The sequence below is a fragment of the Accipiter gentilis genome, chromosome 10 (genome assembly GCF_929443795.1).
Source record: "Accipiter gentilis chromosome 10, bAccGen1.1, whole genome shotgun sequence".
In the NCBI taxonomy this organism is placed as follows: Eukaryota; Metazoa; Chordata; class Aves; order Accipitriformes; family Accipitridae; genus Astur; species Astur gentilis.
Window position 1 is genome coordinate 32,850,897 of NC_064889.1, and position 12,698 is coordinate 32,863,594.

The following is a 12,698-nucleotide window of genomic DNA, read 5'->3' on the forward strand; positions in this document are numbered from 1 at the left end:
CCATGACAGCTTGTACAGAACCTTTCTTCTTTCTATCCTGCCACTGTAGTGTGCCCAGAGGCGGCTCTGGGGCTTTTTCTAGGTCTCTGTTGAGCGGTTACAGCCAAGATTCTGCTGCTGGAACACTTTTATTCCCTTTTTGAATTCTGTAACAACACACACTGCTAACAGAAAAATAAATACTTGATCCCATAGCTGCACTCTACTCTGTAGTGGCAATATCCTGCTATCTGGCATAAATTTAAGGAATGCTTAATGATATATTATTAATGTACATTAACGTGCACATAATTTATTGCACTAAATTAATGCTTAATATAATTACCCAGGTAATTAAAAGTGCAAGATGAAATCCTCCCATATTCTCTCCCTCAGCCTTTCCCCTAAGACAGCATTAACTACACTTGTCCATTGTTTTGCAATGATGTTTCTTGTCATGAACACATACCTAAAGGAAAATCTTTGCTGAACATCGCTGATGCCCATTTGCCTCCAGCACGGACCAGCAGCAGGAGGCGAGTGGCCCACCGAAACAACACAAGAGGAAAACGTTAGTAAAGGATCTAGGATAAAACTTCAGCCTACAACATTCCTAACATCCATCCAGGGAAAACAGGACCTTCCAGGGTTACATTAGCATCTTACCCAGCTGCCAAAGGGCTGAAAGCACACTGATGTTGTGTTTGAAAGATTTAGCAAGATAGCCCACCCTTCCTCCTGGTTTGTGTTGGCTGGCCCTATACAAGATATTCAATAGCGTGGGTGACAGCCTTGTGAGGAGCCAGCCAACACAAACCTGGAGAGAAGGTGGACCGTCACCTTTTGTCATGCTCTCCAGGCGCTACAAGAGGCTATGCGAAGAGGAGATAGGTTAAAAGTACCAGTAACTTGACCTTTTATTGCTGCACCAAAAGGCAGGCTCGCCTTCTTCCCAATGCTGGTTCATACAAACACGGTAGAGGACAGACAGACAGACGCCTTCTACGTGAAAAGGCAAAACCTTTTCTTGTGAAATCCTGATGCTTTGCTGTTTACTGGCAACTGAAAGCACAAGCCCAGCCCCAGCCAAAGACAAGTTTCAAATAAACAAAGACTAAATATTGGAAGTCATCAGTGTCCATGGTTCTCGCTTAGAACAAAAGGAAGGAAGTAGAATATAAACAGTCAGAGGAACAGCAGCGCACGACAAGGCTCGGAGATGGAAAACTGCTCTGTAAGAAGTGATGCATGAATATGCTGGTGTGTAAACATTTCCCCAAAGGAAGAGGAGACTTTGGTGGAACCTCACTGCCCCTTCACGGGTCTTGCACCTCAACAGCAATTTATTTCTTTTAACATTAGGCAGTCTTGGAGAGCCCTGCTGAAAAGCATCTCTCTTTCTCTGCAGGTGACAACTCTGGGCTTTCCTGGGTTCACACTATTTAACAGGGGCAAGCAGCCCATACCCTTTGATAACTTTCTGGGCACATTACAAAGACCATCTGTTTAAGGGCCTGTGTAGAAAACTACAATTTCTTCTCCCTTGCAATGACTAAGAGCTGGAAAGAAGCTTATGCAGGTGTCGGCTGGCCAGACGCCGGCTAAAGCAATCACCTCCACGCTGCTAGAGGCGACTGTGTCATCGGCAAAGCCTTGGCAAGAAAGACTTTTTCTTTTTTTTTTTTTTTTTTTTTTTTTGTCTCAGTAAATAACTCTCATAAAACAGACAGTACAGCAGCAATCCAACTAAAACATAGCTTCGGGTGCTCACATTTTACGGTTTGAGGTGTGGCTGGCAAGTGTTGCCCCTCCCCACCTGCTCGTTCGGTTAGGCAGCACCCAGCGAGACATAAAATAAAAAGCAAATCCTGAACACACAAAATCCCTTCCCACAACAGCATCAAAGGAGGGCAGATCTCTAAATCACAACAAGCAAATAGGAAAGAAAATCGACACCTCAGGGCATGGAGGTGGGAGAAGAGACTTCAGAAGGGAGGGCAAGAGCAAAACTAACTCTGCCAAGGATGACTTCATTACAGCAGCTCTCCTCCCTCCACTGAGCAGACCAGCATGGCAGAGACACACGCTCAAATGTGGAGCTTCAGCTAAGACAAACCTACTCAAGCTTGGAGACACCCATGCTTAAAAAGATGGTAAGCGGAGAGAAGTCCCGTGGTTTTCAAGGAACATGAGCCTGTAATTCTCAGACTAAGGAATAATGAAAGTGGGACCGATTTTACTCTCCTGGATACAGTTAGTCTCCCGTTGGGAGGAGAGGTAAAAACGAATATCTACAGCTTTTAAGAGTTAGAAGTGCAGCCTGAGCAATCACTCTTGCAGCAGCATAAAGAGTAGTGCTTTAGCCACATAAGCTGCAAGTTTGCATTAGTGCAGCGCAGATGCAGCTTGCAGCTCTTAGGGGCCAATTAAAACACAGGCACTTAAACCCTCAGCTGGTCCTTCCAGCCCTCCTGCACTCAGCGGCCATCACACAGCCCTGGTATGATCACAGCCATACAGATTTCTAAGAAGCAAACTAGTCAAATCTCCCATTCGAGGGCTTCAGGCCACAGCTTCACGGGCCAGGAACGGATCCTTTCCACTCAGGACATTGCTTTTGCACACCTGAAGCTCCCTCCACCTTCCTCTGGTGCACTGGCTGACCACAGCTCAGTGCAAGCCACCAACATGTACAGTCATGTTCTGAGAGGTAGGAAAGAGGCTTTTTCCTAGAACTGTAGTTTCCCAACCTTTGTATCCATCTATTACTTCCGATAGCAACACGCAAGATAAACAAGAGCAGCAAGCTATTGTACTGGCTGCAAGTTTGTTATACAATGGTTGGCATCTCCACTCCAGCTTTTTGGAAAGGAGAGAGAAAAAAAACCAAACCAAATCATGCATGTTTCAAGTTGCTTTCTCCACTGAGGATAGCAAACACTCAAGTCATGAGAGCTCAGGAGTTAGCTGCCAGAGTGCAGCCCAGTTCAGCCAGGTCTCTTGCAGAAGCCTGTTACTGCAGGAGTTTGAAAACTGCTGCTCCAGGTGCCTCGGCCATCTCTGCTCAGCACGCTTCAGCAGAGCTAGTTTTAGGAAGTTTTCTCCTTATTCCTCTCTGTAGCATCATCAAGCCCTGCTGATCAGCATTTTCCCATTGCTCCAGAGTTGCTGGACATCATCTCTGCCAGCTGCGGCAAGGCAAGAGCTAAACAAGCAGCATTTCTTAGCTCTGGTCATAACCTCTGCAAAGAAATCCAGAGGTTTGGAATGACTACAGATACTGCAGAGCAAGAAGGAAGAGGGCACGAGGAAGGGGTGGGGTGCCAGGATGTGTAATATGAATAAGATACTTGCATTTAAACAATGTTCAGTAGCTTCTGTAGTTAAATGATTCATCCCCAAGAACTTCAGCAGCTGCCCTGTCACGTGCTTTAACTGGTAAGATTGGTTAAATTAATGTAGTCTCAGACTCTCCCACTTTGTGCTTACCAGCAGTTACAGTTATAGACAGGGCAGAGGAAGGGGGTGGACAAGACTGGCTGGTACCTCTGGCACTAAGCTGCATTTCTGTGTACTGGCACACACCTCAGTGAGATATTGAATCTCAGCTTCAGACTTGCTCACAGCACACATATTAAGGATACTCATTAATGTTAGTTGTTCTAGAAACCCAGACACACCTCCCACCCCTATTCTCAGCAGTAGACAATTGCAGTGATCCTTCTGGTGCCCAAAGTTTGTCATCAATCTATAGTCTGAGACAAACTGCAGCAGCTGGCACCCACCTCGCTGCAGTTTTACTGTTGCACCTTCATCTACATGTTGTCCAGCAGGACTTTAACACAGATGTTTATACCATACAAGTTTTTAAACAGAATGGAATTGTACAAGACAGTCTAGACAGAAGAGTCACCTTACGGAGCTGCAAAGCTGCATAATGGCATGTATTTCCCACCACAAGTACATCCTTGGCCTTTAAAGGAAACCCCTGAAAACTCTGTTCCTCAAGGCAAGGAAATAAACACCTTCAACCTCTGCAGAGTACATTACAATCCCAAAATAGAAGACTGGGAGCTGTTACCATCTTCCATAGGATGAGGATGGAGTTAAGGCATCTGTTACAAGCTTGCAGGAATCAAGTCAACAGCCCAATGCAAAGTAATTTAACAGATGTCTTACTATTTTCATGCCTTTCAATATTTTATTGCTTTAAAAAGAGCAATTCCACCATATCCCCAACTTCCCATGTTACAGTCTCATCAGTTCCCTGGTTTCTCCCCCATGAGCATTCCTGGATACACAGTTTGGTTTTGTGTAAAGCTAAAATGACTGCCAGGACAAAGTGCTCAGCACCTTTTGAAATTATTTGAAAGCGGGAAACCAACCTCTTATTTCTTCCTTAAGTCTCCATAAATGCAAAGTCTGGATCAGGAGTGACATAAGGTATATAAAAAAAACCTGAAAAAGCAACACTGAATTTAAGAAACTTACACTTTTGTTGATCTGGCAAGTCTTTCCTATCACTGCTTATGCACTAGAAAAAACAGGCTTTGGGTAGAAATTTAAAACAATGGGAAACAGAACAATTACTGAATCTGAAAAATATGATTTACGAATTAAAGACCATTTAAATAATCTGGAGGGACCACTACAAAGAGGAAAAAAGTCCATGTTAGCAGCTGTTTCTCTACACAAATGGAAGCATTCAAGCTATTTATCTCACCTACCTCAAAACAATGAGCAAAACCACTTCATTGCTGTTGACCTCCTTTTTAGGAGACCAGCTGCTATAGATGAAAGTTTTATGAAAGACCTAGGTGCTAGTACTAGAAAGTACCTTTTGAAGACATTTAAGATGCAGGAATAGGTTTGACAAAAAATAACATTAAGAACAGCTGAATTACCAACTATTTCAGAACATCCTCTACAACAAAAGTATCTCCAGTCAAAATCAGTTTAATGCTCCATTTTTTTTTCCCCAGAGTATGAGATTTAAAAAAAATAAAAAAGTGAAAAAGCTTTCATGCCACCCCCACTCTCATGGAATTATTACATACTCACCTAATGATAGCTGTAAACCAAAGCACAACAAATGGATACTGATTCTCCCTCACCGAGATGAGAAATGCAGACACATCAATGACACCAGGTGTTTTTTTAAAGACTTTTCCTTTTTTATAATAATCTTTTGCTACACAGGTAAGAAGATTTATACAATAAAATTTTTAACTGAAAATACTTTTTCACAACAGTGGAGCAAACAGTAACTGCCATGTGTGCATTTCACAGTACATCACTACCTAGTACAAAGACAATATCACAATTAAGATCACTCTCCTCTGCTTATCTGCTGTCCAATCTCATTCCATGGCAATGGAAGAGTTTTCTGCACAGGTCTTTGCAAATATGTTCACAAATCAAACCTCTAGAGCTTGTGGGTTCTGCATAGAAATCTCCATCCCTGCAAGACTATTTGAGCACAGTTTCCTCAATAGTTCAACTATTTAACATGTGGTCACAAAGATCTACACAAATATGCACACAGGTACAGATGTCAGTACTATAACAAAGTGAGTCCAAATTCATAGATGTAGATCACTCCAAGTCTCTGCTACACATTTGAAGATGGACACTGACCAATTGTTTCTGCTTTAATCCCCTTGGAGCGTACGCAAGGGAGGCCCATATCACAACCTGCTAGCAGCCTTTGAGCATGACCTGGAATACACAAGGGTAATACTGATACTCCTTCACTACTTGCCTTTCCCCCCCGCCCCCTCAAACCAGACTTGCAAGTAGGGTAAGACCCTAACACAGTAATTTAATAAGCTAACTTTTACAAGCTGACTCCAGATACCACCTTCCTCCAGCACAACACACAGAGACTGGTTCTTCCCACAGCAAGAAAAGGCAGAGGCATTTTCGGCAGAGGTCCATTCCTGTGGGCACACAGCTGGCATGCCTGCTCCTGCCCCCATTCTTTCAAATGGGAACTGTGGTCTGTTTCAAAGAATCTTGTCATCTTTTACCAAAGGCGAAAACTACCCCTCCCTTCCGAGAACAATGGCTTCAATGACAATAAAGTCCGAAAATCCAGGCACAGCGCACCAGTCACTGCTTTGCCTTTTTCACAATGGTGCCAACAGCTGATATGACTGTAGTTTTGGATCCACTTGCGCTAGTTGTCACTGTGACGACACCTGGCAGCGTTGCAGTAGTGGTGAGGATAGTGGGCTGAGCTATCGTTGTTACAGGGATGGCCGAGTCCCACTTGCTCTTCCTCTTCTGGGCGTCTGAATTTGATTAGATAAAACAAGTGAGGATTAGCATCATGTTAAGGGTCACTGATCCCCTTTGAAAGACCCTATCTTGTCAACTCTTAATATACCACTGCTTGACTAGACAACTTTCCCTCACATTAATTTCAGCATACACTGGCAGTAAATGTTGAGGAGGGAAGATAACTTTATACCTCAAGAGCCAAAGTAAAACTCTACACCTGAACTCCAGCCAAATGGGAGACAGGTTCACTCCCTGCCCCAAAGCATGTTTAATTTTAACAGAGCACACGTATCTCAGTTGCTCTAGTACAGGCACAGGGCACACTCATCAGCCTCCAGTGTTTTTTTCTCCCTTCCTCTCAGTTTAAAAGGCAGGCTGTAGGCAGGAGAACGATTCTCAGTCTTTCTAAATCTCTTGAGATGTATTGGTCCCAAGAACACTTTACAACCATAAACATCAGCAGGTTTCTTGACCCGCCAATAAACCTCTTCACTCTCCAACCTGTCTCCTAAGCTTTCATTGCAGAAGGACAGCTATGGGACACAGGGACTAGAGAAAAGCTAGTCAACTCTTGGAAGGAAGACCAATATACACATTATATACGCAGTCAATAAGGAGCATTCATGATTTCCAGGAAGCACTAATCCCAGCATTACTGCAGCTTAGTACAATCACAACTGTTCTTTACCTCCTACAGTGGTACTGGCTGTTGTGGTTGTTGTAGAAGCAGCACTTGTTGTTGTACCCTTTTTAGTGCCAGTCACAAATTCAATCTGGGAAAGGAGACACACACAGGAGGAAGGGGAGAAAATAAAAATGAAATGTTAATATACATAATCTTTCTTAACCCACATCACTTCTCTATGTTTTTAAGAGCGGCTTTAATGTCATGTAAGACATTGGCCTCCAAGCTGACTGTCAAGCAGGGAGAAAGATGTAGACCTCAGGCCAAAGTGTACTGAAGTCATGATCATTAAGGATTCCTGCAACCCAGCTCTTAAGTCAACAAACACATTTTTATTGTATCTGACTGGTATAAGCATAGGAATTTGATACAGCTCAGAAAGGATAGATCCTGGTCATTAAAAAAAAAATTAAATTATTTATACAGTTAGAAGTTCCTGTTCTTTTTCCTTTTAAGAAACATGCAAGACAAGTCCCTACCTGCACAACTTACTGCGACAGCATCACAGGAGGAAACCTAGCAACAAGAGCTACAATAGCATGCAGTCTCATATTTTCAAAACTGCAGATATGGGCAAGGACGTAATCAGATACCTGGGTTACTGTACAAAAAACAAAACAAGTAGCAAGACACAGCATGCACTGCAAGAAAAAAATACCTCCACATACTCAATATGGAAGGAGCCTTCTGCGAGGTTAGATGACAATCTCTAACATTAGACAGTTTTCTAACGCCAGCCACTAGCTTAAAAAGGCAACACCACTGAAGGACAGGAATAAAATCTTCCAAAGCCTGTCTGTGTTCTTTTTGGAGGGTACATAAGAATGTACATTTTGTGACAGGCCCAGTTAAAGTTAAAATAGGCCCAACATTTCTGGAAATTAGATTCAAGGCGGCAGTATCAAGGAGAACAGAAAGCAGATACTGTTTCACAACGCAATAAGGTGAGGAAATTAAGCTATAACTAGGCTATGCCACCAGGCAAAATGTCATAGATTAAGAAAAAAAGCTGTTCTTAATGCATTATTTTGCCTGTATCTGGCTTACTGAATACCATTTTAAGATGCCTGGTTTAAACCTGACAAAACAGAAGGAAATCCAGTGGAATAAACAACCTATAGAAATAGACCTATAAGGAAGGGCAAACAACTGATCTGTGCAGCTTAGAAAAAGACATGCAAGAAGAAAGGACAGAACCAGGGAAAAATAAACAGTATTAGCACAGAGCACAGTTCATTAGAAACAGCAAAGCAACGAAATGAAATTCAGCAGGGAAACAAACAAAAACCCTGCATCTCCATCTCTTTTGGTTTTGAATAGCTACCTTTGTGCGTTCTTTCTTGGCCTTCTCCAATTTGTCCATTTCAATCTTCTGGGCTTTAGCTAAGAAAGATCAGAAGTTACAAGAAGCACCAGGAAGCGTAAAAATCCATAGTTCTCTCTCACACACTTCCTATCAAACAATTCCTTCAAATTGTATATAGAAAAATTAAACTGTCATAAAACTAACTACTGCTTTTTAATCAAAGCATTACTGCACTATATTAATGACTTAAGAGATTAAAACATTGAAGAACCCATTTAAATGAAAAGGCTTTCCAGACTGATGAAGCATCAATAACATTCAGGCACATCCAACCAGAATGAAGTAGTTAAAGAGCAGCATGTGATAACTTCTCATTTAGAAAGGAAGTGAAGACTCTAGAGCAGTTAATTAACTACAAAACACAAAGAGCTAAGTTAGGACAAAAGAAAGACTTCCTGGAATTACCTAGTGCCTCATAATATGAATCCTCTGACCAGCCATGAGGATCAAACATGTCCTAAAGAAAAAAAAAAAGTCAGATTAAGGCCATTTCCACAAATATACATATACACAAAACCCAGTTCAAAAATGTTTTATGTATTTCTGTTCACTGATGATATTCATTACTGATTTCTTCTTGTATCCCAGCGACACAAAGATCACATCAGACCTTCTTTTATAGGACCACGTTCTGTTGTGAATGAAGAAACAGCTTTGAAGTCAAAAGGATGCTGGGATAAGTCATGCATTTTTCTGCTGCTCAGCTTCTATTCCCACCAAGGAGTTTCACGTATATCTACACACTTCAGCAGTTCTTGTTCAGAATCATTATAGTGAAGTTGGAGGCACGGAGGCTCAGTACCAGACAAAAATGTTCACTTCAATGAAAAGGATCAGACTAAAGTTCCCTTAAAGGACCTCTAAACAAGCAGGCTCAAGAAAGCCTGAGGTAAGACCTTACACCCCTGTATTATCTTTTATCCACTCCCTTGCCAGCCAAAAGTATTGCACCTCACCTTTGGATAATTTGTACCGAGTTCATCAATTGAACAAAACTGGATCAGCTTTTCATAGATGCTGCAAAGGAAAGACAAGAGTTCAGAACAGAGCCAGTGAGCTAGAAGTAAATGGAAGCGTTCCAGATTTGTTAGTAGAAAGCAGTTGTCACCTCTTCATACTGGAAAAGTAAAATCAGAATCTGGTAAGCTATGCTTGCTATGATGGAAGTGGCCTGCCATTAACCGTATTATTTCCCACTTCCCCCAAATTAAGCTCCCAGCTCCCAGAACAGACACATCTTCTAAAATACTTCATCCAAAGCCTGTACATTTAAAATCTGACACACCAACACTAGTTGTTGCCTCAAGGAACACAAAAAGAGTTTTACTGTTTCAGTTACAATCAAATTATGACTCTCATTTTTGTAAGCAGTAGTACTTCTTGCTCAGAATGCTGTTTCTGCTACAACTCCAACAAAAAGAAAAATTCTTGGGATTTGCTCTGTAGTGCTTTGGTGGAAAAAATGGTGGCTCACCTGGGGTTGCGGAACTCCTTTTTCCTCTGAATGATGTAATTCATATCCATGCCCTCTTTTATTTTCCTCTCATACAGCTTTTGAATTTTATCCTAAGGCAGAAAGATTACAGAGTGAGCTGGTACAAAAAAGAGGAGCGCACCAGCAAACTATCAAAATTCTACATGTGGAAACAAGCCAACTGAACCACTGACCTCCTTGCATGGAACAAGGATTCTGCCTCTCCCTTAAGGCCAGGCAGACTGATTAGTACAGACACTCCCTCCCTTAAGGTCTGAAAGTATCTTCATGGACTGTCTGGATGGGTAAGGGAATTGATCTTTGCACATTCCGAAGGCTTCAGCGATTAAAGATTTGTATTTGAGGCAGTAGTGCACACTCTGTCTTCCCAGTCCGTTGTCTCCCTTTATAGCTATGACTGTAGAGAAGTAGAAGCCAGTTCTGAGAGGGACAGGTGAACTCCACAAAGGTTCTCCCACAACTTACTGTGGCCATCACACCCACCTTCAGACTCAGGCGTGCACCTGAAAAACAGCTGCTGGGCTACACTGCACAGAAAGCAAGGCTCATGGCTATGTCTGGGTAACAGACGAGCAGAGCCGAGCTCTGCTGGACAACTAAACCCAATGTGATCATCAAGTATTGCTGGTGGTATCTACTGGCAGCCAAATGCTCTTAGGAACAACGCACTTGTAAATCCTTGCTTGGGCACAAGTGGCCAGTTCAATGGAATCAGCTTCTCCTTGCAGGTCACTCACATAGTTATGAAGTCTATGGGTATGTTACTGAAGCCACAAGCCCCTGCAAAAGGCAACTTAACTGACTCAGGTTGGAGATGTCAAGCAGTCTACTCTCCAAGAAGACTGAAAGATTTCAAAATAGACATGATTTTTTTCTTCCTCAGCAAGATAGTGAAAGACCTTAAAGTATTTTTACTCTGGTGATGCTGAAGGGATAGCAAAAGCAGAAACTTTCAGACGGAACAAACTTTAGTGGTACTACTAGGAGAATATTCTCAGCATTTTCCTTCATCTTTTCTTTTTTGACACAAATTTCTCATGTACAAGAGGCATATAAAGTAAGACCAGAGGCTAGGCCTTCAGTCTTTCAGGATGAGAGAGTTGAGTCAATTTTCCTTTGTTGCTTCTGGATAAGTCACTTGATGTCTCCTCCATATGGACAGTCAACTTGAATACAGAACTGACTATTGTCTAAGGGTTTGCCTACGCCTGAATAAAAGAGGATTGTTAAGAGCTGATATGAAACTCCTGTTTCATCAACCTTTAAAAAGCTTTATAAGATAAATTTTCATCAAGTCCTCACAAAACTAGCAAGAAGAAATTACACAATCTCCGCATCCGGCACACACATTGTGAGGTTTGAAGAACAACTGCAAGAAGGTGAATTTGGGGAGTAGAAATGATTGAATAGGTGTTCCCTTTTGTCCTCTCCCCATGGAGGTAGCAATATGGTTTCATGAAGTCCACAGATGGGGAATTACTCAGTCAACTTTATAGTAAGAAATACTCCCTCTGGCAGAGTTCAAGATACAGTTTATTAGAGGAAGAATCTGACAAAAGGAAAGAGCAAATCAACAGTGAAAAGTCCAGAACATTTTGCATCTCTAAAGAACAATCCCATCTTCTTGCTCACAGTGCTCTAAGATGTGGTTTGACCTGCTAACAGAGGACAAGTTCTCCTTTGATTTAACATAGTAAACTGCTGTCAAAGGGGAAGAAAATCTGCTTTATTCTGTCTGCTCTCTCAAGCTCTGTGCATTCCTCAGATCTAACGCACTCTAATTCATTGATGTCAGAACAGTAAAATCCTCCTACAGCACAAGAGGAGGAATGGGTGTGCCCAGGTACACTGTGTGGAGAAGAAGAAAGCATGATCTGGATGGTGAGTCATTCTGAACCACCACTGCACATTAGCTTACTTTATGGAGCATTCCAGAAGTGACTCTTCACTTGTGTTTCTACTTGGAAGATAACTGCAGTTAAAACTTATATGGGTGGTAGGAAACAGCAGCCCCTGCTCTTTCATTTGCCCTCCATCAGGAGGAGGAGAACAGAGCAGAAGGTTATTGCAAAGTTGGTTACTCCAATTATTTGGGTGTGCACCAGAGAAAACATGCATTTGTTTTCTTTTGCTGCCTCTAAGTTACTAGCTTTCCCTCTAAATGTTTATCATCTACAGATATGTAGGTGGAAAAGGAATCCAGTCAATGCTGCCTCAACTATTCCAGTTAGGGTACTCTCAGGCCCATATAGAAAAACAATGATTTGTTCCTTCCTACGGAGCTGAATTTGCTGAGGTAAGAGGATAGCAGTCTTCACAGTAAACATTGCTTCTATGTCACTGGTGGGATCAAGGGCCATTTTAAAGCATAAGTGACCCACAGAGACTGGAAAACAGCTTTAAACTACTACTTTGAGATTCCTAAACTAGAGTTGCTGTAAAGTCTAAAGCATTAACACAGTGCATTCATAAATTCAGTGTGGTAAAAACCCAGCTTTAATGCTGGATTTTTAACTTGCACAAAAATACTGAGCAGACTTCCCAGATATTCCCCCTCCCTACTGAATTGCAAGCCTTTAAGAAAAAAAAAAAACAACAAAAAACCCAACAACAACAAAAGAGTGGATTTATACCAACCTGCAAGTGGTTAGAACATCTGCCAGGAGGCTCAGGAGGGATTTTGATCTCATCTGGAGACATGTTCCGCACTCTCTCTGAAAAAGAAGCTGTAGAGAGCAAACTGGTCATGAGTTATGGCAATACTGAATGGAATTTAAGCCATGCAAGTCATTAAACTTGTTTTATGTCCTTGCTAGGGCTACTCTATTATTGAGAACCGACAGGTAAAAGTAACAGGGGAACACTGTCAACTGGTACTTGTGTTTTCAAAG

General features: G+C 42.0%; 1 protein-coding gene across 1 annotated transcript in view; it reads right to left on the bottom strand.

The window, feature by feature from the left end:
- Positions 1–5,122: 5,122 nt before the first annotated feature.
- The window catches only part of SAP30BP (SAP30 binding protein), a 31,579-nt gene continuing 24,003 nt past the window's right edge, over positions 5,123–12,698 (bottom strand). Inside the window, exons 4-10 of the mRNA XM_049811748.1 lie at positions 12,445–12,533; positions 9,787–9,878; positions 9,269–9,329; positions 8,718–8,769; positions 8,271–8,329; positions 6,950–7,034; positions 5,123–6,272 (exon numbers count right to left, since the gene is read on the bottom strand). Of these exons, the coding sequence (XP_049667705.1) occupies positions 6,091–6,272; positions 6,950–7,034; positions 8,271–8,329; positions 8,718–8,769; positions 9,269–9,329; positions 9,787–9,878; positions 12,445–12,533 (620 nt within the window). The 3' untranslated portion in view covers positions 5,123–6,090. The remainder of the gene's footprint in view (positions 6,273–6,949; positions 7,035–8,270; positions 8,330–8,717; positions 8,770–9,268; positions 9,330–9,786; positions 9,879–12,444; positions 12,534–12,698) is intronic.